At 43.9% G+C, this 24,376-nt stretch overlaps 1 protein-coding gene and 1 long non-coding RNA gene across 3 annotated transcripts; both read left to right on the top strand.

Annotated features, from left to right (window-relative positions):
- Nucleotides 1-11,281: 11,281 nt before the first annotated feature.
- LOC311262656 lies at nt 11,282-11,991 on the top strand. Its single transcript, XR_014623286.1, has 3 exons — nt 11,282-11,406; nt 11,526-11,696; nt 11,825-11,991. It is a non-coding gene; the product is annotated as an uncharacterized lncRNA (long non-coding RNA).
- Nucleotides 11,992-16,851: 4,860 nt separating this feature from the next.
- Nucleotides 16,852-19,117, top strand: LOC311262643 (zinc finger protein 862-like). Of its 2 annotated transcripts, XM_084362203.1 has the most exons (7): nt 16,852-16,981; nt 17,068-17,557; nt 17,650-17,907; nt 18,017-18,226; nt 18,315-18,542; nt 18,627-18,779; nt 18,883-19,117. In XM_084362203.1, the coding sequence occupies exons 2-7, from the start codon at nt 17,303-17,305 to the stop codon at nt 19,057-19,059; spliced, it is 1,281 nt and encodes a 426-aa protein (XP_084218329.1). In that variant the 5' UTR covers nt 16,852-16,981; nt 17,068-17,302; the 3' UTR covers nt 19,060-19,117. The 2 variants fall into 2 exon arrangements, with proteins under 2 accessions (XP_084218329.1, XP_084218330.1); XM_084362204.1 differs by lacking the exon at nt 16,852-16,981 and having other exon boundaries at nt 17,060-17,557.
- The last annotated feature ends 5,259 nt before the right edge of the window (nt 19,118-24,376 follow it).

Below are 24,376 nucleotides of genomic sequence, written 5' to 3'. Positions count from 1 at the left end.
AAAAAAAAAAGAGCTTCCCCTCCTTGAAAGACCAGCAGCCGCCACTGCTCCAGAGAAAGGGGGGAGTGTTTTCGCGCAGAGGAGCCCGGCCTATGCAAATCACTCCTGTCGTTATGTAACAATAAAACAAATAACAACAAAATAAAAATACTAAATCACTAAAAACAAATCTGCAATCTTCAATAATGAGAGATGCAGGGAGGGCAACAAGAGTTAGAGGGAGTAGGCCTGTTTAAAAAGGTAGGTTTTCAGATGGGATTTGAAGGTGGAGAGTGCAGAGTCCAGATAACAATTAAAATCACAAAAGAGCTGGAGAGCAGCAGCAGCTAAACGTGCCAGCGTTAACTCAACCGGATGCCAATGTCATAATCGGCTCATAATGTCCCAGAGCTCATAATGGGGCGGCTGTAGCTCAGGGGGTAGAGCGGGGTCACTGGTTTGAATCCCTGCTCCCCTCAGCTACATGTCGAAGTGTCCTTGAGCAAGATACTGAACCCCAAATTGCTCCTGATGAGCAGTTGGCGCCTTGCATGGCAGCAGTGTATGAATGTGTGTGTGTGAATGGGTGAATGTGGCAAGTATTGTAAAGTGCTTTGAGCTGTCAGTAGAATGGAAAAGTGCTATAGAAATGCAAGCCCATTTACCATTTACCATAATGTAATAAAATCACAGACGCATTACGTAATAAGGGCTTTGCGCATAATGTAATAATGTAATAACTTATAACATTAAGAGCCTTATTGATACCGCTCATAATGTAGTAACAGCTCATAATGTAATAATAGCTCATATAGTGAGAAAGTGTTGCATTATCATCATAAAGCTGCAAGTAAAGCAAAAGGCATGGGCTTCAGTGCATTAGTAAACTAAATTAGTGAAACCAAGTATTATTTAATAGTAATTGCATTCTCACATTTTGTGACGTGGTCACAAGTGAACAAATTAGTGAACAAATTTATCTGTCATGAAGGATGACTTAAAAGTCTCAAAGGCCTACCTCTGACTTAAAAGTCTCAAAGGCCTACCTCCATAACTATTAATTAAACTTAAAAGATATGCAAATGTTGGAAAATTAAAATCATCAATATGAAAATCTTCAACAAGGAAATAATCATAATCCTTTACTTTTTTTCAAATCTGAGACAAAACAAGTTGCATAATAAACTCACAAAGTCAAGACGAAGGTCTCAGATATGATGGATGACTCAAGCACCATAGAATAACTTCTAGCAGGTCAGGAAGTCTCTAATCATCACAAAGTAAGTATTATTTCAGAAAACATAAAAAATGATAAACTCACCATACTACAGGAGACTCAACAGCCAAACTTTGGTGCAGTAAAGGCAGAGAGTGGAGGCAGAGAGAGAGCAAGTCCTCGAACATGGACGGAGGGGGAACAACTCCTCAGGCTCTCACATGTCAAGTGGTCAACCTGAGAGGGACATGGATACATTAAGTCTGAAAAATAAAGAAAATGTTTTCTTCTGTCCTGCACCTAGAGTTGAAAACTTTTTGGATGTGCGTTTCTTTTCAAACTTTTTAAAAATTATTAATTCTTGTAATTATTAAGTATGAATTTATACAAAATTTAAAAATACATGATAAACTTAGCATTCTAACAGTGGTCCCAAATGAAAGAACAGGTCCACATATAGAACAGAGGGAGAACGACTCCTCAAATATATCAGAACAACCTGTAATACAGAATAATTGATAATTTAGTGTACATGATCACACCATTAAGGATCAACACATAAGCACAATAAAACTTCTGAAAAGAATCATTAAAATGTCAAATAATTAATTATTACATCCATAATGATTATAAATGATTAACAATGACAATGTGTGATAATAACAATATTATTAAATATTTCTCGCCTTATCAGTGGAGCAGCTTTTTAAGCAGCTCACTCTTCTCTGCAAGTCTGTCCATCACCGAGTCAGGTTCCAAGGCCATGAGAATGTCATGATGACAGGGTGCTTCTGAGTCTGTTTTTAATAAACTTCAGGATTGAAAATGTGCTCTCACAAGCCACCTGTGTGAGGGATAATGTAAGCAGGTATTTATATGCAAGGCCTAGGACAGGGTATGCATGTGTTAGCATGTTGAAACGGCGAAGTATCTGGTAGCAGCACAGAGGGCATTCTTTGCAGGAGCAACAGCTTATGGGAGTTATCTCAACCTCTTCTGTGTTGTCTTCCTCACCACCTGATCCATCATCTACTGTTCTTGCCTTGTACTCTGTCAATGGGGATGCCTTCAGCCTGTTCCACTGGAGTGCAAAGCTTTTCAACTCGGCCTGCATATTTTCCTTGGTTGCCCTGCTGTCAAATCCTTGCAAGCACTTGCTTAAGTCTTGAAGGGCAGACTGGGGAAGAGCACAGAGCTGAGGGTTTCTGGGATCCAGACATGGCAAGTCAGCATAAAGATTGCTGTGTGCTAAAAAGATGAATATGAATATGAATGGCTTCAATTGCTGTGTCCATGATCTGGTTATGCACATTCACCTCATAGGATTTTTCTGCATCATCCAGGGTCTCATCCTGAGCCATCTCTCCAGGCAAGACTTTCTTCATCCTCCTCCTCTTTTGTGGCAGTGTGGCCTCCACTTCAATGTCTGTGTCGTCTCTTTCTTGGATTTCTGTGTTTGTCCAGTTGACAAAGGTGTCTGCTGCTTTTTTTACAGATTCAAAATCTCTTCCCAAGCTTTTCAGCGTATCTTGTGTCGATGCCACCATTCTGTGAGCAGAGAGTATGTCCAATCCTGCCGTCTGAAGATATTTACACAATGGAGAGGTATGTTCAAATATGCGGAGGAAGATTTGAGCTTCTGTATAGCTGATAATGTCAACAGCACATCAACGTACAGCCCATCTTCCGGCTTTCCAGAGGAGCCAAACATCTTCTTCAGGGCCTCATGCTTGGCCCAACAGCGTGTCTCGCCAATAGGAGCAAGGCGTCTACATCTTTTGTTTCGGCCTGACTCTTCCCACACATTCATCCTTTGATATGACTCTTTGATGAATACCGCAATGCCATTTAGGAGCGCAAACAGGGACCCACTCTCAATAACAATCTGGGTTGTGTTTGCAACCACCAGATTTAGTACATGTACGTAGCACCATACATGCACCTGGTTTGGAGACTGTGCAGACAACAGTGAGGAGAATCCTTTATATTGGCCTTGCATGTTTGATGCTCCATCAGTCACATTTCCAATGCACATGCTCTTGCTGAGGCCCATTTTGTCCAGAACCTCTGACAGCATGTCGACAAAGGCCTGTCCAGTGGATGAACTTCACTTAAGAACTGCAACAAGCCTCTCGTGAACAACATCAGTAACATACCTCACAATTATAGACACTGCATGAAAAGTGGGATTTTCGTCAGTATGCGGCAGTGTAAATTGACGTGGAAGTTCAGGTTTACAGCTGCACACGGAAATTTACAGGCAACACCGAAAACTGCCGTGAATTGTCAGAAATTGACGCGGGCCTTGCTTGGCAGTTGTCCCCCCATGACCCCCCTCCCCCTAATTCTAGGGAAGGCTTTAACATGTAAATGAAAATGCTGTGAGCTATACACATGCAAATCAGGGTAGCAGGGGGAGTTTTACCCCAGGTGACATTTTTTTAAAAGGTATTAACTTCACTAGAAAATCTCTGGTATAAATAGATCAGGCTCAGTATAGCCTAATTATAGACTCTTAAATTTTAGCTTGAATTGATTTATTTAATGAAAGTATTGTAGATTAATTACTGTGTATGTCATTAGCAATGGCCAATGTTGTGTAAAAAAGATACACAAACAATTTGTTTCAACAATTAGTTTTAATCAGGCTTTGCCACAAAGGTTTACTGAATGCAGCATTTAAAATGTTAATTATTGGTTGTGTAATAATATTTGTGAAATGCCTGTAAGAATAGGAAAGAGAGTTGCACAAATGTTTTGTTATCCTTGGACCTTTTGTGACTTTGTTACTTTCGGGACCTTTCTGATTCCTGAATCACCTTTGAGGTCAAAGGACAGGGGGTGGAGATGCGTGAGAGTGACGAGCAGATGAAGACGACAGATGCAGGTTGTCTACTGTAAAGTGGAAACACAAACTTTTTAGTTAATATCTACGCCAAAACGTTATTGGTGATGGGTTCTGTCCGTTTGAGTGGACTACTCGGCACAAGACGACAGAGAGGAGTTTAAGTTAGCTTCTGACCTAGCGGCTAGCAGTGCTTTTGCATGGACTTCGCTAACAAGCTAGCGACAAGCGAACCTGATGAGTAAAGCCTGTGTGGAGCTGTGAGACCGACGGCAAACACAAAGACCCCGACGTGGCCAGATAGCGCTGCACGAGTTTCTCTTCAGCCCGGACAGCGCAACGAACCGGAGCAAGGGTAAGATTTAAAGAATATGCTTTCATTCTGCTGTATAAGGAAACAGATACGTTAATAGTAACGATCTCAACCGTTCATTTTGTTTTCACAGACTATCCTCGTCTCATAACGAGGCCGTGGCCTCCTATTTGCTCGGAGCTATGTCCGCAAGTCCAGATTTACATGACGCTGATAGTGACGCCATTGTGTGTAAGTAACTTTTACTGTTTTGTTCCTGTTCCTTCCTTGTTTAATTTTACTGTGACTTACGTTTTTTTGTTAATACCACTCTAATTGTTTTCCAGCTGCCTGTAAGACAGTAAGACCGAGCTCTGTGTCTCGCTGCAGTCGAGATTAGAGGCAATTCCCAAGTACAGGGCAACGTGAACGCACCACAGACGTCTCCAAAATGGACCAAATTCGGACAGAATGCTGCCAGTTACCTCCAGCTCCGAGGCGGCAGACTGCACTGTTTCACTTCCACTCCACTTCATTTGCACTGTTTACTGTTTGCACTGCTACTGTTAATTTGTAATGTATGTCTTGTATTTTGTATGCTACTGGACACTTGTAAAGTACCTATCTATCTATCTAGACACTTCACGGTGCTGTAGGATAGGCCTTCTCCTGAGCTTCCCATTTGTTGTGTGGGCAGAATTATACATAGTTGTGTGTTTGTGTTTCTGCTAATAAAGCTCTGTCTTTGAAATTTTCCTTTCCTCAATAAATTCATTCATGTCCTTGATGGTAAGAATAGTGTAGTCTATAGCATATCATATGATTGAATGAATAAATGAATGAATGAATAAATAAATATATATATTTATATATATATATATATAGGGGTGGGGTTTACATTTATAATGACCCAGGGTGACCAATAGTGACAGATATGCCAACCAATCACAAGTGATTTTTCGTGTTTTAAAGTAGTGGTTTCATCCAATCCTGAGTGAGGAAATTCAAGCCAGGGTTAGGGGTTAAGCTAATTAGAGCCGTTCGCACCTCCGCGAGCTCCACATACATCATGGTTCATTTCCGACAATTTTCAGCACAGACGAATGCCACGTTCACAGCCTGTAAATTGACGTTAACTGCCAAAAATTAGGGAGATTTCCGGCCGTTTACGGCGCTGAAAATCCCACTTTTCATGCAGTGTTGAGTTTTCACAAAGTAGTGAAAAAAAATAATTTGAAAATATAGATAAAAGCTATAATTAAGCCTTGTATAGTGCTCAGGGTCCAATATGACCCAATGTTGTTTTTAAACAGTTTTTCTCAGTGGCGTTGGACCATTTCTCACATCATTACTTACATTTGCACAACAGTTGGTGCATTTCTCAAAACAATTAGTACAAACTGCAAAACCTTGTTGATAACCTGCAAAAGCATGTCACATGCTCAAAATAGGTAATTCCTCAAAAACAAGTATTCATATCAAAGAAAGTGTGAGTGTCATGAAAAAAAAAAATCCTGACACCATCATTTATGAACAAGATAGTCAAATGGCTTTGTCGTGTTTTCATTAGGACACTTTACTAGTGTTTTCCAATGCAAAAAAGCCAGATCTTTGTGACCTGAAAATGCTCAAGACAACACTATACACAGCCATTTGAAAACTACAGTAAAGGTAACACATTTACACACAAATTAAAGTTACACACAAATTCTACCTATTAAATACTCAGTAAACAATAAATGAATTGAAAGATTACATCAAATTCAATGGTAAATATTGCAAATTAAACATATTTCCTATAGGTTTACTTGTATTTTGTGCTAAAATTCAAAGTATCTCAGCTTGATTCTGCTTTTCTATTTACATCTCATCAGTCCACGTGAATGTTTACTGTTGCCATGGCCACAAGAGACCGCTGACGTTAGCATCTGTTAGCTAGCTTAGCTAAATCATCTGAACAATAATAACCCATAATATCACAATTCGGCATAATTGAACAAAATCAACCACAACTACCAACAGTCACAGCCCTTCAACTCTGGGCTAATGCTGTCACATATTAGATTGTCAAAGTTAGAAAAATAACGGTTTCAATCCCTGAGGAGCTACGTTAACATTAGCGGCAGCGGCATTCATCAGTATGCAGTTAGTTAGGTCACATTACATTCAATGTAAAAACGTTTTTTACTTTGTTTAGGACATGTCTCAAAAATTTAGCCTAGCCAGCCCCAGGCTAACGTTACTTACCATGTCTGCCTCCACTCGCTTATCATCATTAGGTCCTCCTCCCTCGTCTCCCGGCGCAGCAGCACCTGTGGCTGCTGGCGGGTTGGTGTCACTGGTCCCGGCACCAACAAGGTCCGTCAGCTTCACACATTTAGAAGCCTCCACCTCCAGAGACTTCAACTTTTTTAATCGCTGTTTCTCCGCACCACCCGGGCGTTTCTTCCTCTTATCCATTTTCAAGTAGCGCACACGACAGTTTCGAAGACGCTCACTACTACTACTCACTAAAGTTACTACTGGCTCAGCAGCAGCCCATCCCGCCTGCAGCCCGCCCATCGAGGTCCTGCCCCACCCTGGTTCGTGTAGTGATTGACAGCACTGTCAGGGCTCTCTGAGCCTGTCAGCCCATGATTGATTGACAATGACAAACAATAGACCAATTATATGTGTCGATGCTGGTAACACACTGCTAGCCCTCTGTAGCCAATTGACTGGCCCAATTGGAGGGAATTTAGAGAAGAAAAGAAAAACAAACATAGCGGACCGGACCGGCCCACATTGGGTCAACGGCCCACTGGGACGATGCCCGGTATGCCAGATGGCCAGTCCACCCCTGGTGGTTGGGGAAGTGCGCGTGGTGTTTTCTACAGGAGCAGTCAGGCCTGAGGTGGACCCAAAGGTGACCGGTTGGCGTGACATGGATTGAGTATGTCACTTCTGTCATAAAAAAGGGCACGTGAAAGCCGACTGCTATGCTCTACAGAAAAGAAACTAGCTGCATTTGCCGCTTCGGCGGTGTGTGTTTCAGACATGCCTTGGCCTGACGTGCATAAGGAGGTTCCTGTTGATCAGGCTTATTTGCCTTTCGTATCAAGTCGGTATGTTTCCCTGTCAGGACCCAGTAAGAAGGTCCCCGTTACATTGCTGAGAGACACTGGTGCAGTGGATTCATTCATCCTGGCGTCTGTTCTCCCTTTTTCAGGGGAGACTGATACTGGAGTTTCATTCCTAGTTCTGGGGGAACGGGATTGGTTGTTTTGTCTGCTCCACTTCACAGACTCCATCTCATTCTTGGGAATGGGCTGGCTGTTGGACGTGTGTGGCCTGATGTTCCTCCACTTCTGGTGGTTAATCCAGTCTCTGCTGCTAGTGATGGACCAGATGAGTGTGAGCGCAAGTTTCCAGACGTGTTTCCAGCATGTGTAGTGACGCGTGCTTGTGGGGATCTTGACAAAGTGAGTGTGATGGAGGCACCATGTATGAACTTGTCTGACTTTCTATTGTCTGTTTCCTGTGCAGAGTTGGTGGCAGAGCAGCAGTCAGATCCTTCCATTAGGGAGCTGTGGGAAGTGAAGGACAGGGCACATGGCTATTTCCTGGACAATTGTGTGCTGTTGAGGAAATGGGTGCCTTGTAATGAGGTTGGTGTGGGAAACCCACTGTTTCAGGTTGTGGTACCAGCTAAGTTCTGTAGCTTAGTTCTGCAGGTATCCCATGACCGATCAGGGTGTGGCAGAGCGGGTTTCTCATTTCTTTTTTTGTATTTGGGGTGTACTACTTTAGTGTGGCTTTCCTCGCTACTTCCTGCCCACTGTGTGTCACCGGTCTGGGAGCAATCATCCTCTTTTACCTTGATTACGGGGGCGGTGCCCTGAAAATTATATGTGGGCGAGGATCATCTGATTCAGGTGCGCGTCCTCCTACCTCTTCTCAGTAGTAGACTTCGGCATCTGCAGCGTGGCTTGGTCTGACGTGGCTGTGGCATTCATGCAGCGGTGAGGCTCAACTGGCCAGTTTGGTACTTTTTCATACCCTCAGGTAAGTTTCCCAACAATGTTGTTCATAGCTGTGCATCGGTAGCTTGCTATGGTGTCTGATGCGCTCTCTGCTTGCAGCAGAGTCGGCCTGTCATCTGGCTGGAGGTTGAGTGGGGGGAGCGTTGTCCCGGCGGTGTGTGTGTGTGCGCGGTGTTCCATGCACCGCATGGCGTTTGTTCCCTTGGGTTTAATTGAGTTTGTCTCCATTTCACATTGTCAGGTATGTTTCCTGGTTGTATTGCATGGCGCATTTATTTTGTAGCAGCATGGCTGATGTATTCTTGATTTTGCAGCAGTGTTTTGCCGACTGAGGTCGGAAGTGGGGGAGCGTGGCCTCGAAGCTGACGCATACTTTTCCGTGCATTGCATGGCATTCGATCCCTACGGTAGGTTGTCTTATCTGTTTCATGCTTCTGTGTACATGTGCCTTGTCCAGCTGTTTCTAAATCTGACTTTGCCACCTCTGATTGCTGTTAACAGTTAAAGCTGCATCGTTATGGTGTACCCCTCCTGTGCCGGAACCCTGAAGCCTCCACGTCCCGCCCGCCGCTCATCTGACGAAGCGGGCCCCTACACCTTGCATGGGCCTCCTACTTCTGTTCTGTCTGGGTTGTTTTTTTTCTTTATTTTTTCAAAGCTCTTGTTGTCATTTTGGTGCTTAATAATTGTTTTGTCGGTTTTGTTTATTTTGTGAGTGTATATGAGTGTGTGCGGGCCTTTTGCCTGGTACAGTGAACCCTGTTTTAACCGCTGTGCTTTCCACTTATTGGTGGAGAAATTGTTATATAGTGTGTTGTTGTGCTCTGTCGCTAAGTTGTTTTTGTTTCGTTTTTCTAAATTGATCAAACCGTGTGTGTGTGTGTGTGTGTGTGATATTTAGAATCCTGTGTGTGTATTCTGGGCTCATCATATTGCGCAAGTTCCCCACCTTTTATTGCCTGTTGGTTATAATAATAAAAAGTAATAGTTGTCTCTCTCTTTTGGACAGGAGCTGGTGGTGCCACTGGTGCAAGAGACTGGCTGATCCCGGTGGCAGCGCCCTCCCCCCCCCCCCCCCCCCCTCACTTTCCTGTACAGTAGTGCACTTGGGTGTGAAAAATGTGTGTGGTTTCCATGTGTGGTGTAGCATAAGTACCCTTCCCTCCTTCCTATCAGCAAGTCATCTCTGCCCGGTGAGCCCTCAGCCCTGTACCTAGCCAGTGTTTCCCCTATATGCACCTAGCAGTGGCGGGCCGCCACGGCTGAAATATGACCGCCACGGCTGATTTTTTTTTTTTTTTTTTTTTAACGAGGAGAGAGGAGAGGTGAAGAGTGGGCTCAGTCTTGTCTTTTTAGAAACTAACGTTTTATCATTTTGTGCTATGGACGCTTCATATCCAGGTCAATCACACACCTGTTTGAAACGATTTTATTTAAATCACGAACCACAGGCGGCCACCTATAGAGACTATGAAGCCTTGGTTGCTGGCAACTATCACTGTCTCTGTCAAAGAAACTTTGCAAGCGGTCTCCTTCGCTAGCCTACATATCATCCAGATATACCGTTACCGGTTGATGCAGGTGATGCGCCGCGCTAAACTCCGCTATTCCGTGCCGTGCCGTGCTGCGCAGTCTCTCAGCATAAAACGGAGGTAACGTTAGCGCCAGGTTTGGAGAAGGTGCAACGAGAAACTTTGAGCTTACTTGATGATGTCAGCACAACGATTTTAACAAGCACCGGGAAGATGTCAACCATGAAGCAAGCAACACTGACAGATTCAGGATTATCATTCGCCGAAGGGAAAACAGTCCTGCAACTTCACGTGAGTATCGCACAGTAACGTTACAGCAAACGCTGTATCTATCATTTGATAGAAATAGCAAGGAAACACATAGGCCTATAGGCTTATCTGTGAAATAAACAACATTTGGAAGATCCATCTTGATACAAAGATTGTAGGTATTCCACATGCACCGTTTGTTTACTTTTTTCTGGAGCGGCTTTATGCTGCGTTCAGAGGTCGGAATTTCCCAGTTGAAATTTCCGATTTCCGACCTCCAAGCTTCCCAGATGCATGCCATTCCCGTTGTTGTGTGGCATCAGATAACTGATTCTCCGTGAAGTCGAGGTATTTGGATTTGTGCTGAGTTCACAAGTAAGGACTCCGACTTTGAGTGGCGTTCCAGTGTACTTCTAGTAGGAGGTGGGAAAATTCCTACTGTGACTGTGACCCGCGAAAGCTGCCATCTCAATTTACTGACAGATTACGTCAGAGATACGTTATACGTTAACGTTAGATATAACGGTAGCTGGATTCCCGTAAATAAACGTGATAAATGTAAGTTATTTCATCATTGAAAATGTCATTACATTTAATTAAACACTGTTAGATAAACTGTTAGATAAATTGTTAGGTAAATTTGGTGATGCAAGTTAATTCTGAAAAAAGAGTTATGAATGAATAATTGGAAGAATGAATGACAGCTAGCTAGCCGCTAGCTAACACTAAGTGGATGTAAACGGTCACCCACAAACTAATAAGCTTGTTTGTCAAATGACATGTTTGAATTTTCAGATGAGTTTGAAAGACTGGCTTATCAAAAAAAGAAAGAGAAGTGATGACCATGGTGATGAGATTAGTTGGGTAAAGTTAGGGGGAGAGGAGGTGGGTCTCTGCTGTGTTTTGAAAGGAAAATGGATAAACAATTCTTTTGGAGATACCACATTTTTAAGTGGTTTTACATGTTGCCAAATACAATGGTATTGACTGTATCTCATACTAGACAGGACAGGCATCGAGGCAGGGAAGCTCAGATGTGAGTGGAGGCCAGAGCAGAGGAAGTGAAGGAGAAGCAGGACAGGAACATGGAGATCAGCAAAGTGCAGCTGCTGCTGTTGCTGTACCAGGAGGCGCAGAGGTAGGAGGACCAGAAAGAGCAGGACCGCCTGCCGCTACAGCACGCCCGGGTACTCATAGGCAATCTGGTTTTGATCCGGGGTGGATGGAGAACCCAAAATTCAAGCCTTGGCTGTACTATACAGCTGACCATGGTGAGTACCACATCTAACATATGGAGCAGTTTGGGGCTTGAGCTCTTATATGTTTTAACAATCATAGCCACCACTTCTTGAAGAAAACAAACAAACTATCAAACATCTTGTCCCCATAGGAATGTACTGTCGTTTGTGCCGTCAACACAAACAAGTGCCGAAGCGGGGGGTTTCCACGCGGCCATTTATTGAGGTTGGGTGCCAGATTTTCCGAAGTGACTACCTTAACAGGCATGCTGCCACTCAACACCATCAAGACAGTGTGAAGGCACACGCTGCACTGATTCAAGGTAAAATTCACAAATATATCTTATTTTAAAATGTTGTTCAGAAAACTCTCAGGCTTAAATTAAAATTTGTCCCACACTTGATGGAAAATCTATTGGTTTTTTTTGTTTTGTTTTTTACCTCTGAACAGGGTCCTCGGTGCTGGTTGCCTTTGACCCCGTTATCATTCTTGAACATGAGGCAGTGATTGGTGGCTTCAAGTGTCTCTACCACCTCACAAAAAAGGAACAGGCTCATCACACAAATTACGCTGACCTCCTGGAGCTCGCTGACCTACTTGGCTGCCAGTATTTTGAAAAGTTAAAGGTAAATGTTAATGCTTGCCTTTCTTAAATCAACATCATCACAAAGTTATATAATCCTCATTTGTTCTCTTTATTATGTATATACAAGTCAATTCTATCTCTTATCTTCTCATTATATTGTTTTACTTTTTATTATTGTTTATTGTAATTACTGTCTTTTGGTTGCTGTGACAAAGACATTTCCCCATTTGCAGAACAAATAAAGGAATTCTGATTCTGATTCAGATTGGGAAGATGTGATGTATTGAACTTTGAGTTTTGTATTTTGGGACTTTGGTTGTGCCGTAGTTACCTGAGTGTACCAGAGGATGCTGGGATATGTACTGAGTTCCGGTTTTTTGCAACGAGCTAAGTAAACACAATGTGCAGTAAGAGTGACTGCGTCCTGTGAGTTATTAAGTGAATACACCACAGAAAATTGGCGACGAGGACAATTTGGACATTATGGCGTTGCTGATAGGCAACATTGGAGAGTTTGTCCCGAAGACCGAGCCATGGTCAGCATATGTCGAGCGGGTGGAACACTTCTTCACCGCGAACGACGTCGACGATGAGAAGAAGGTGGCTACGTTGCTAACCGTCATGGGAGCAACAACATATGGACTATTAAGAAACCTGGTGCAGCCGGAGAAACCCGGAGATAAGACTTGTGGCCAAATTGTGGACATACTGACTGCTCATTTTGAGCCCAAGCCATTGTTAATTGCGGAAAGATTCCGTTTTAACCGCTGCAACCAGAGGATGGATGAGACTGTGACGAGCTATGCTGCTGAGCTGAAGCAGTGTGCGGTTCATTGTGAGTTCGGAGCAACGCTGGGCGACGCGCTACGGGACCAGTTCGTGAGTGGGATCCGCAATGAGGCCTGCCAGCGGCGGTTGCTTTCCGAGCCCCACCTGACCTTTGCACGGGCGTTCGAGCTCGCGCTGAATATGGAGACGGCGGATAAGGACGCGCAGCAGCTTCGGAGGCAGGAGCCGCGCGCGGAGCCGGTACACGCAGTGGAGGCGCGACCCTCCAACTCAGCGGGGAGGAAGTGTTACAGATGTAACGGTAAAAACCACAGTGCAGATGTTTGTCACTTCAAAGATTTAAAATGTCACAGTTGTGGAAAAACGGGACACATTAAGAGAGCATGTAAAGGAAAAACGACAGCTGCTCAAACACACAAAAAACGTTATAGACATTCTGAAAAGAGCACAAAGTATGTGGAGGCAGAAGAGACTGAGCTGCCCATGTTTACACTAACGAGCGCCCAGGAGTGTAAACAAGCTTTCCGAACGAACTTTATGATAAATGACAAAGACATTGAGATGGAGATTGACACTGGGGCTGCGGTGACCATTATTTCAGAAAAACTGTTTCAGGCGAAGTTCCCAGGGCAACCACTAGGCACTGCCAGCATCAAGCTAAAGACTTACACAGGAGAAGTGATGCCTGTGTTGGGTCAATTTGAAGTTGTTGTGGGCTACAAACAACAAAGAGAACAACTGCCCCTCATTGTGATTAAAGGTGCAGGCCCAGCATTGTGTGGCAGGAACTGGTTGCAAAAGATAATCCTGGATTGGAAAGAAATAAAACATGTCAGTGAAATGCAGCAACCAAGATCAATGGAAGATGTGCTGGAAATGCACCCTGAAGTGTTTAAAGATGAACTGGGCACATTAAAGGGCATTACGGCAAAAATAATTGTAAATCCTGATGTTAGCCCAAAATTTTGTAAGAGCCGCCCATTACCATTTGCCATGAAGTCCAGAGTGGACGCTGAACTAGATCGACTGGAGAAGGCTGGTATAATATCACCGGTCAAACACAGTGAGTGGGCTGCTCCGGTGGTACCTGTAGTGAAAAGAGACAACACAATACGACTGTGTGGGGATTACAAATTAACAGTGAATCAGGCTGCCACTACGGAGACCTATCCCCTGCCCCGAATTGAGGAGCTAATGGCCACACTCAGTGGTGGAACTGTGTTCTCAAAGATTGATCTGGCCTCTGCGTATCAACAAGTCCTTCTGGACGAGGAGTCAAAGAAACTACTGACTGTCAATACACATCGAGGATTATTTGTGTACAATAGACTGGCTTTTGGCGTCAGCTCAGCACCTTCCATTTTTCAAAGGATTATGGAAAATCTCATGAAAGATCTGGATGTTGTCGTCTATTTGGATGACCTGTTAGTTACAGGAAAAACTGAACAAGATCATCTGGAAAAGTTACAGAAGGTGCTACAGAGGCTCCAAGAGAGCGGCTTGAGAGTCAAGAAATCCAAATGTGAATTTGGTAAAAAGCAGATTGAATACTTGGGACATGTTTTGAACAGCCAGGGCATTCACCCATCTCCAGACAAGATAAAAGCCATCAATGAGGCACCAGCACCCTCCTGCGTGAAAGAACTGAGAGCATTTTTGGGGCTAGTGAACTATTATGGAAGATTTATGCCCAACCAGAGCACTGTGCTAGCTCCGCTCTATAGACTGTTGAAAGATGAGGTTGAATGGGTATGGAAGAAATCAGAGCAAAAGGCTTTTGAAGAGTGCAAAAAGTTGCTCACAAGTGACAAGATTCTCGTGCACTATGACCCTAACCTAACCCTCACCTTGGCTTGTGACTCATCAGCGTATGGCATAGGAGCTGTCATTCAACATGAGATGCCAACTGGAGAGATCCGTCCCATTGCTTATGCGTCAAGAACGCTGGCTCCAGCGGAAAAAAAATACTCTCAGATTGAAAAAGAAGGGCTGGCCTTGATTTTCGGAGTCAAAAAGTTTCATCAATACTTATGGGGCAGGAAATTCAAGCTTGTCACTGACCATAAGCCTTTGCTGACTCTTTTTGGAGAACACAAATGCCTGCCTACTATGGCTGCCGCCCGGATTCAAAGGTGGGCTATCATTCTCTCTGCTTATGACTATTGCATCGAGTACTGTGCTTCAGAAAAACACAGCAATGCAGACGGTTAAGCGATGTTGGGACAGCCGCCATATCAGAGAACATTCATGCAGTATTGACTGAACATTTAATGCAAGCACCATTAAATGCTGATCAAGTTGCACGTGTCACACGCACAGACAGTGTGCTAGCTAAGGTTCTGAAATACATTATGAACGGTTGGCCTGATGATGTGGACAATAGTCTGAAACCGTTTCACACACGCAGATATGAACTGTCAGCTGAACGTGGGTGCGTACTCTGGGGCACTAGAGTAGTGTTACCTGAGAAACTGAGGAAAATTGTGTTGAAAGAGTTACATTCTGGGCATCAAGGAGTTGTGAAGATGAAAGCCCTAGCACGTAAATATGTGTGGTGGCCCAAGGTTGACACAGAGGTGGAGCAGGTCTGCAAATCCTGCGAGTCCTGTCAGATGGAGCAACGGATGCCTCGGCAAGTGCCTTTACATCCTTGGGAGTTTCCAGGACAGAGCTGGAAAAGGCTACACATAGATTTTGCAGGCCCCTTCTTAGGTCACACCTTCATGATAGTTGTGGATGCCTACTCTAAGTGGCTAGAGGTTTTCAGAATGTCCAGCACTTCCTCACAAGCCACCATCACAAGACTGAGAAGACTATTTGCCGCATATGGTCTTCCAGAGCATGTTGTAACTGACAACGGAACCCAGTTCACATCTGCAGAGTTTAAGAACTTCATGTGTCAGAATGGAATTCTGCATTCTACAAGCGCCCCTGGCCATCCTGCTTCTAATGGTCTGGCAGAGCGGTATGTGCAGACGTTTAAGAATGGCATGAAGAAGCTTTCTCAGACCACACTGGACATTGAGGATAAAGTCTCTGTGTTCCTGATGCAGTACCGCTGTACACCAAACTGCACCACTGGTCAGTCACCTGCAGACTTATTCCTGAACAGACGCATGCGAACTCGCCTGGACCTGCTGCTTCCTGACACGTCTGTCACGGTTCGCAAAAAGCAGTACATGCAGAAGTTCTATCATGACCAGCGGGCAGTGAGCAGGCCCTTCTCCCAGGACGACCCTGTGTATCTGCAAAATACAGCGGGGGGAAGAGAGAAGTGGATTCCGGGAGTTATTGTGCAGCAGACAGGACCAGTGTCCTACAAAGTGCAAGGAACAGAGACTGACTTAACATACAGGAGACATGGGGATCAGTTGAGATCTCGTGTCCCAGCTGATGGATTGAACATGGACACTGACTGTATGACCTCTGACACCAACATGTCTACTCAGCCTAATGTGCTCCAAGACAGTGTGTCACCCAGTGCTGATCCTGTGCACGTGGACAGTGCAGAGGTGCCAGCAGCATCTCAGACGATGCGCCGCTCAGGCCGAGAAAGGAAGCCACCTGAGCGCTATGAACCTTAAGATGTTGATAAATAATGTTCTTTACAAAGCTGGTTTACAGTTGAGCTAAGATGGTCAATGTAGTAATAGAGTTAATACTACTACTGTGTTCTCTCAGTATGGTTCTGTCACATTGCACCTGTTAAAAAAAAAAAAAAAAGATGCAGAATTTAAAACAACACAAAGGAGTTTGTTTAAGTCTACTTAGAGACATTGTAATATTTGATTTAAAAAGGTTTGTATAATAATACAAGGCACTGATTATTTAAATGCTGAATATGGAGTAACAAAAGAGTACTTTCATTTAAAAAGAGGGGTGATGTGATGTATTGAACTTTGAGTTTTGTATTTTGGGACTTTGGTTGTGCCGTAGTTACCTGAGTGTACCAGAGGATGCTGGGATATGTACTGAGTTCCGGTTTTTTGCAACGAGCTAAGTAAACACAATGTGCAGTAAGAGTGACTGCGTCCTGTGAGTTATTAAGTGAATACACCACAGAAGACGACCAATTACACATCGCACAGAATCGTGGATGAGATGCTCGAGATCCTGAGCACTGTTGTTGAAGAGCCAATCCTCAAAGACATCTGTGCCTCTGTGGCAATTGGGCTAGAGGTGGACGAGACCACGGATGTGTCTGTCAAGAAGCAGCTTGATGTTCACCTTAGGTATAATTTTATTCAGAGAATGACAACAATTAGGACTTAAAATAATTTTGAACAACGTGTCTTTATTGTGTCTCTTTGTTCATCAGATATATGGACAAGGAGGGGCTGCTTTACAGCCAATTTCTGGACCTGGTGACAGTCAGCGATGGCAGAGCTGACACCATCGTCAAGGCAATAAGGGAGGTCCTCACAAAAAAGAATATTCCCACCCAGAAGATTTACGGCCTGGGGACAGATGGAGCAGCTGTCATGACTGGTATGAATTACCAACAAAAACAAGGTTGATATTTACTGCTTAAAAACTAAATCATGATATAAAAAATGTTCCCTGAAACAGGGAGAGTGAATGGGGTGGCCAAGCAGCTACAGGACACCTTCCCATGGTTGGTGTCAGTTGCATGTGCCGCACACCGCCTCGCCCTGTGCTGTAAGGACGCTTCAGCCACAGTGGCTTATATGGACTCCTTCAGGGACCTTTTACAGCAGCTACACCTGTACTTCAGGAACAGTGCAAATCGCACAGCTGTACTCCAGGCTGCAGCAGAGTGCTTGGGCCTGGATAACCTGAAAGTGAAGGTAATATAAAGGGAAAAAATATGTATCATATTAGGAGGCATCTGATATGATGACATAATATGCTTTCATCTCGTGGCTCTAAATATTTCTAGGAAGTAAAGGACACACGCTGGCTGTCACAAGCCATGGCTGTTTCCAACCTGCAGCGGAACCTGAGCGCTGTCCTGGCGGCCTTGGCAGAGGAGACTGAGCTCAAGAAATGCCCAACAGCCAAGGGGCTGTACGGCTTTCTGGCCACCTACCGCTTTGTGGCATCAGTGTACCTGCAAGCGGATGTGCTGCCACATCTCAGCAGGCTCTCAAAGGTGTTCCAGAAGGAAAATGTGAACTTCCTGGCTCTGAAAGTTCAGGTACTTTGCAATATTTTATTTTTGACATCGACACCATTGACCATACACTGCTCATACTAATCAGATACCTGCTGCTGCGTTTACACCTATTCTGTCTCTCTGTTATTAGGTCCCTGTGACAATGGCCTGCCTCAGAGCAATAAAGGATGCTGGAGACCATCAGCCACCTGGGTCTTTCTTGTCCAAGCTCCACTCAGACCTGGACAACCCTGTTGGACTCGGGGCCTATAATATTGTCCATGAGGAGGAGAGGAACAAGAGAGGCAGACGGGATGAGGGACTGACCAGGGACGATCTCTGGACCCGGTTCAGGAGCCAGGTGTGTTTGTTTTAGATGGCTGTTAAGTGGTTTGTATATGGACAAAAAAGTCCAAAACAGTTCAATAATTTTTTGTTGCTATGGTTAGGTGATGGATCCATATATTGATGGCCTGCTGGAGAGCCTGGAGAGGAGGTTCCAGAACCTGGACCTTTTAGGGGCCTTCCATGTCCTCAGCCCTCAGGCAGCAACACATGATGAGGCAGTCAATGTGGCTAATTTGCAGCTCCTTGCCAGCAAATTTTTAAACAGTCATCATGAGGTGCTGCAGGAATGGTCCTCGTTCAAGCAGCAGATGCTAGTTGGGGCATTCAAGGTATCATGAAATGAATTACAGTGAGTAACATTACTTTTCAGGAGTTCTCTAGCCTAGATCAATGTTGTGTTTAATGTGTTTCAGGACATGGATCAGCAGCACCTGATGCAGGGCCTGGCATCAGAGGTGGGTGAATGGGGGCAGCTCTACCCATCACTGAGCAAGCTGGCTGCCATTGGCCTGACCATCCCAGTTTCCAGTGTAAACTGTGAAAGGGATTTTTCTACAATGAACAGGGTAGGATACTTGAGCAAGTAATATAATTATTTGACTTTATACAATCTCACTCCCATGGGCCCCACATCCAATCGTCTGTTGATTATTATTTTTGTATTTACAGGTGAAGACTGACCTGAGAAATCGGTTGCAGGGTGAACATCTTGCTGCTTGTATGCGTTTGAGCATCAATGGCCCCCCAGCAAGACAGTTTCCTTTTGAGAGAGCCTTAGAGCTATTCTTTCAGAGTCCGAGGAAGATCAAGTGCTCTCAAGCAGGATGCCAAATGTGCCACCACTAGTGTTTTTGTTTTAGACCCACCTTGAACCTTGAGGGTTTGGGGACAAGGGCAGGGTAGGGTAAGGAGCTTAAAGAAGTGGGAGGGAGGGATTTGAGGGGACTGAGATGGAGAGGAGACGGAAGAAATGGGAGGGCCGGAGGTGCAAACGATGGGTGGAGGGGAGGATTGTGATGGGGACAGGGGAGGGAGTGGGAAGATGCATGGGTTGGAGGCACAGACCTTTTGGATTGTTTTAGTATTTGTGTTATGTGATTTTACTGTATATAGTTGGTTGTTAATATATTTTTTGTTAAATTATTGTCAATAATTGTTTTAAAGATTAGTTTTATTGTGTTCAATAAAAGTATATTTTCCGAAAGCTTGAGACACCTCATATGTAAGCTAGACAGACATTTCCCATGCTCATTACTGTGCACAAATGTACTATTATGTACTTAACCCGTTTAATCCCAAATTTTTCCCTGCAAAATAAGTGCATGCATTTCACTCCTTAGACCTCCCTAATATATAATATGTATGAATTTTTTCATTTCATGTTGGTTATGTTAGTGAAAATGTAGGTTTTATACTCGGCAACAATTGTTGCCGGTGGGAAACCGCATAGTCCAAATTTACACAAATTCTTCAATTTGACCTATTTACACATGTAAAGATTAAAAATAACATGAACTAGGTAACATATTATAACTAGGCATGTTTACAAATGTGTTTAGAACTTTATTAGATACATTTAGATATCATTTCAATGCATACTGAAGGGAACTAACAAGGACACAACACAATTACTGTATTTCATAGTCTTATAAAAACGGTTAAATAACCGTAGAGCTAAGAGTGTTTGAACTTACAAAATAAGAACTGATATTAGTTTGTAAAAAATGAAATCAATTATCTTGTCAAAGTGGTTCCTTCTTATTGCATTTGAGATGGCTTCATTGTAGACATCAGGGTCATATGGCCAATACATGTGCCTCCGTGGTATTGAACTGTAGCCAGATGCGAGCAGAACCCCATAAAAACTCAGCAACTCATCCATGCTCAGATCAAGTGCCTTCCCTTTGGTTTGCATTGAGTAGAGGTTTGACATCTCAACAGTGAGCTTCCTCAGAGTAGGAGGATATATCAAAAAGGAACAAATCAACAGGGTCAGATTTAGTTTGTTTTATGCAATTTGCTGCAGTTGGACCATAGGTCACAAAATCTGGTATACCGGATGTGGCTGGGCATTGTGATCTTTTAAAAATCCTGTCCCTATTTTGTTTATTTTGAAGCGTTTTTTTCTGGGTTCTTTTTTTGTTTGGGGATCTCATTTTCCTCAGGGCATCATCTTTTTCTGGTTAGTGTTCTGGGTTTCTGGCTGGACACGGTGGGAGATTCACCAAGGTTACACCCTGCCTTTCCGAAACCCTGCTGTTCCGAAAATAGACTTCCATTCTTCGTAATGGTGCGGTTTCCCATTTTTTCTAAAGACCCCACTATTCCGAAAAGGCTATTGGGGTACCCCTGACCCTAACCCTAACCCTATTGGGAAGTAATTGGAACTTGAAAGTCGGATTCGGAACAGCGTTGTTTCAGAGTGGAGGAGTTTCGAACTGGAAGGCCGTCCCCATTCACCAACTAGCTGCAATGGGTTTTCTTAAACGCCAAATGCTGCCGGAGTGAGAGATGAGGGAGTGGGGGAGTTGTGGGGGCAGGGAGGGTTCTGGGGGTAGTTCTGGACTTATCAGGTTAAAAGCTTTCTCATCCTCCAGATGCTTCACCATTCAGCAGTCTAGCAGGCCTGTTTCGCCTTGGTACTCTCTATCTGAACAGTCACTATCACAGTCACTTTCAATTGCATCTTTTTCAACTGTAGGGATGACTGTTATGTAGCACACATCACTTTGGGGTTCTTTTAAGTCTAGAAGATCCAAAACCTCTGATAGTTTTAAGGTGTGTATAGAAAAACATAGAAAAAATAGAATAAACAGATAAAACTTTTGACACCTAGCATAACGTGATGACTATGTGTTATGCTAGCGGCAACAAATGTTGCCGTGGTTACATTTACTCATTTTATGATCAAAAGATTTATGCAGGCATATAATTCTCATTATATATCAGTAGTAGACCCTTTAAATAATATATGTGCAAAATATTTCACTTATATCTGTTAATTAAGGTATTTTAATTACTTCGTCTTGTACAAGTTTGAGGCAGACATTTCCCGCCAGCGGTGCAAACCGGAAGTGAAGAGGCCTGGTCATGTGACCATTCACACTAGTTACATGACATTGGTACAAATTAGAGGAGACAACATATTCTTTCATTTTAAAACTTGCATTAGCTGCCAAAACCAAAACAGCATTTTTTAGAGCTTCCAGAAGTACAAAAAAAAGAGTGGCAACAATTGTTGCCGGTGGGATTAAACGGGTTAAGAGCCTAAAGAGCCCCTCTGGTGCCGGCAGACACACAGAAACCTCCCGGCAGGGTGCACTTTACGCTTTGCTTTTGCACACGGCTAACACTCACCTCCACTGCTACAACTCCATCCTAGGGGAAACACTGCTAGCACTTTATCAACAAATTAATCAACGCTTAAAACAGCCCCTTCCAGATTGCACAATATGTTGTAATTGTTTTGATTATTGATTTTACTGGAAACCTGTATTGTCTTATCTTTTCCAAAAGAAAGAAGGAAAAACATTATCAGGAATAAAATTTGTATTTCGTGGGATCACGCCAGTGTCTTTTAAACCTGTGTCCTTTTGGTAGATTAGAAGATATAGTGATATACTACTGATATACTTTACTGGGGGTGAAATTCCCCTAGGTGGCGTTGTTGGCTATAAAATTCTATCAAGTTATCAAATTTACCCTTGCAGCATTGCCACAAGGGCATCAGGGAGTCAGGAAGACATATGACTGCATTCTACGCTACTTCTTTTGGCCTCAGCTAAAAAAGGATGTGTCAGAGTACGTCAGGTCTTGCCACACATGTCAAGTAACTGGCAAACCAAACCAGGTTATTAAGCCTGCCCCATTGCACCCAATACCTGCCATTGGTGAGCCTTTCGAGCACATTATCATTGACTGTGTTGGTCCTCTGCCTCCTTCTAGGTCTGGAGCCAAGTATCTACTGTCGTGTCAAGCCACCAGGTATCCAGCTGTGTATCCCCTGTGGTCAATCACAACCAGGTCGGTGGTTAGAGCACTTTCACAATTTATTTCTGTCTTTGGCATCCCCAAGGTTGTCCAACGTGATCAGGGGTCAAACTTTTTTTCCCATTTGTTTGCTCAAGTGTTAAAACAACTTTGGGTGAAGCACTCTCATTCATCAGCTTATCATGCACAAAGCCAGGAGGTGGAGCGTTTCCATCAGACGTTGAAGTCATTGCTGCATGCCTTTTGCACTGAGATGGACAAGGATTGGGAGGAATGCTTGTTGTGGTTGATGTTGGCAGCCAGGGGTTTAGTCCCAATGGCTTGGTGCCTGCACATTCTGTTCGTGGTCCGTTGGCAGTGTTGAGGGACAATTTTAAGGATAGTGAACCTCCACAAAACCTGATTGACTATGTGAACAGGTTTAGGCATAGGCTGTGTGTTTCAGGGGAACTGGCAAGAGAGAAACTGGCTAAGGCTCAGGGGAAGATGAAGCATATTTATGATCAACAGGCTAAGCAGCGCCAATTCAGTCCTGGCGATCAAGTGCTGGCACTTCTGCTGATTGTAGGCCAGGTTCACAGGTCTTCACACAGTGTTGAAGCAGATCTCAAAGGAGAACTATTTGATTTCTACTCCAGAGCGAAGGAAGAAGTCACAGCTTTGCCATGTCAATTTTTTGAAGCCGTACTACTCGCGTGTCGTTGAGCCAAGGGTGGTAAATGTGAGTAGCTGCGAGCATGTTCAGTCAGCAGCTTTTGCATACGCGGTGATGAATTCCTCCTGTCAGTCAGTGGCAGGGGCTGAGATGGAAGAGACGAGAGTTTTGGTCAGGCATTGTTGTGGTCGACTAAAGAACAATGAAGCGCTTAGCAACTTGGACAATTTGTTAGGCCATTTGCATAAGTCAAAGCGTGAGGAGTTGGCTGAGCTAATTAGCAGTTTTCCAAGTTTGTTTGGTGATACACCTTCACAGACTCATCTTTTGGAGCATGACATAGAGGTGGGGGAGGCAAAACTGTTCAAGCAGTGTTTTTATCATGTGTCTGCTGATGAACGTAAGTGTTTAGATGCAGAGATTAAGTACATGCTTGAAAACAATATTGCTGAACCATCATCTTTTAGCTGGGCTTCCCCATGTCTGCTTGTCCCCAAGTCTGATAACACCCCCAGGTTTTGCTCTGATTTTTGTAAGGTCAATAGTGTCACCAAGCCGGATGCATTTCCACTTCCATGGATGGATGATTGCATCGATGAGGTTGGGTCTTTGAAGTTTGTGAGTAAATTCGACCTTCTGAAAGGCTATTGGCAGGTTCCGTTGTCAAAAAGAGCGCAGGAAATTTCTGCATTTGTGACTCCCTTTGGCCTGTATTCATATAAGGTGATGCCTTTTGACCTGTGGAATGCTCCAGCTACATTCCAGCATTTGATGAATATGGTGGTTGGTGATTTGGACAGTTGTGCTGTCTATTTAGATAATGTGGTTATTTACAGTGACAGCTGGAACAGTCATGTCTTGCACATTCACCACTTATTTGAACGTTTGGCTGCGGCCCGCCTGACAGTTAATCTAGCAAAATGCGAATTTGCTCGTGCAACAGTAACATACCTCGGACATGTTGAGGGACAGGGCCAGGTCAGGCCAGCACAGGCAAAGATGTTGGCTGTGGAGCAATTTCCCACACCAACAATGAAAAAGGAGGTAATGCGGTTCTTGGGAATGGTAGGTAGTACCGCAGGTTCTGTAAGAACTTTTCTTCTGTGGTTGCCCCCCTCAATGATTTGTCAAAGGCCAGTGTCAAATATGTGAGGTCTCCCATCTGTCAGCAGGCTTTCCAGAATGTTAAGGCCCTTCTGTGTAGTGCTCCGGTGCTTGCCGCCCCCTGGGTGGAGAAGCCATTCAAGCTGCAGGTGGATGCCAGCCACGTCGGGGCAGGTGCAGTACTGATGCAGTCTGATGGTCAGGGGATGGATAGGCCTGTAAGTTTCTTTTCTAAGAAATTTAACAAGCATCAACTGAACTATTCTGTCATCGAAAAGGAGACATTGGCTTTAGTCTGGGCCTTGAGTCATTTTGAAGTGTATGTTGGCCCAGGAATGCCAGTCGTTGTCTTTACTGACCATAATCCATTGACTTTTTTGAACCCTCTGAAGTGTCCTAATCGGAGGTTAATCA

Source organism: Pagrus pagrus, assembly GCF_965226575.1.
Source record: "Pagrus pagrus genome assembly, chromosome: 9".
Taxonomy (NCBI): domain Eukaryota; kingdom Metazoa; phylum Chordata; class Actinopteri; order Spariformes; family Sparidae; genus Pagrus; species Pagrus pagrus.
This window is presented reverse-complemented; position numbering and strand designations above follow the sequence as displayed.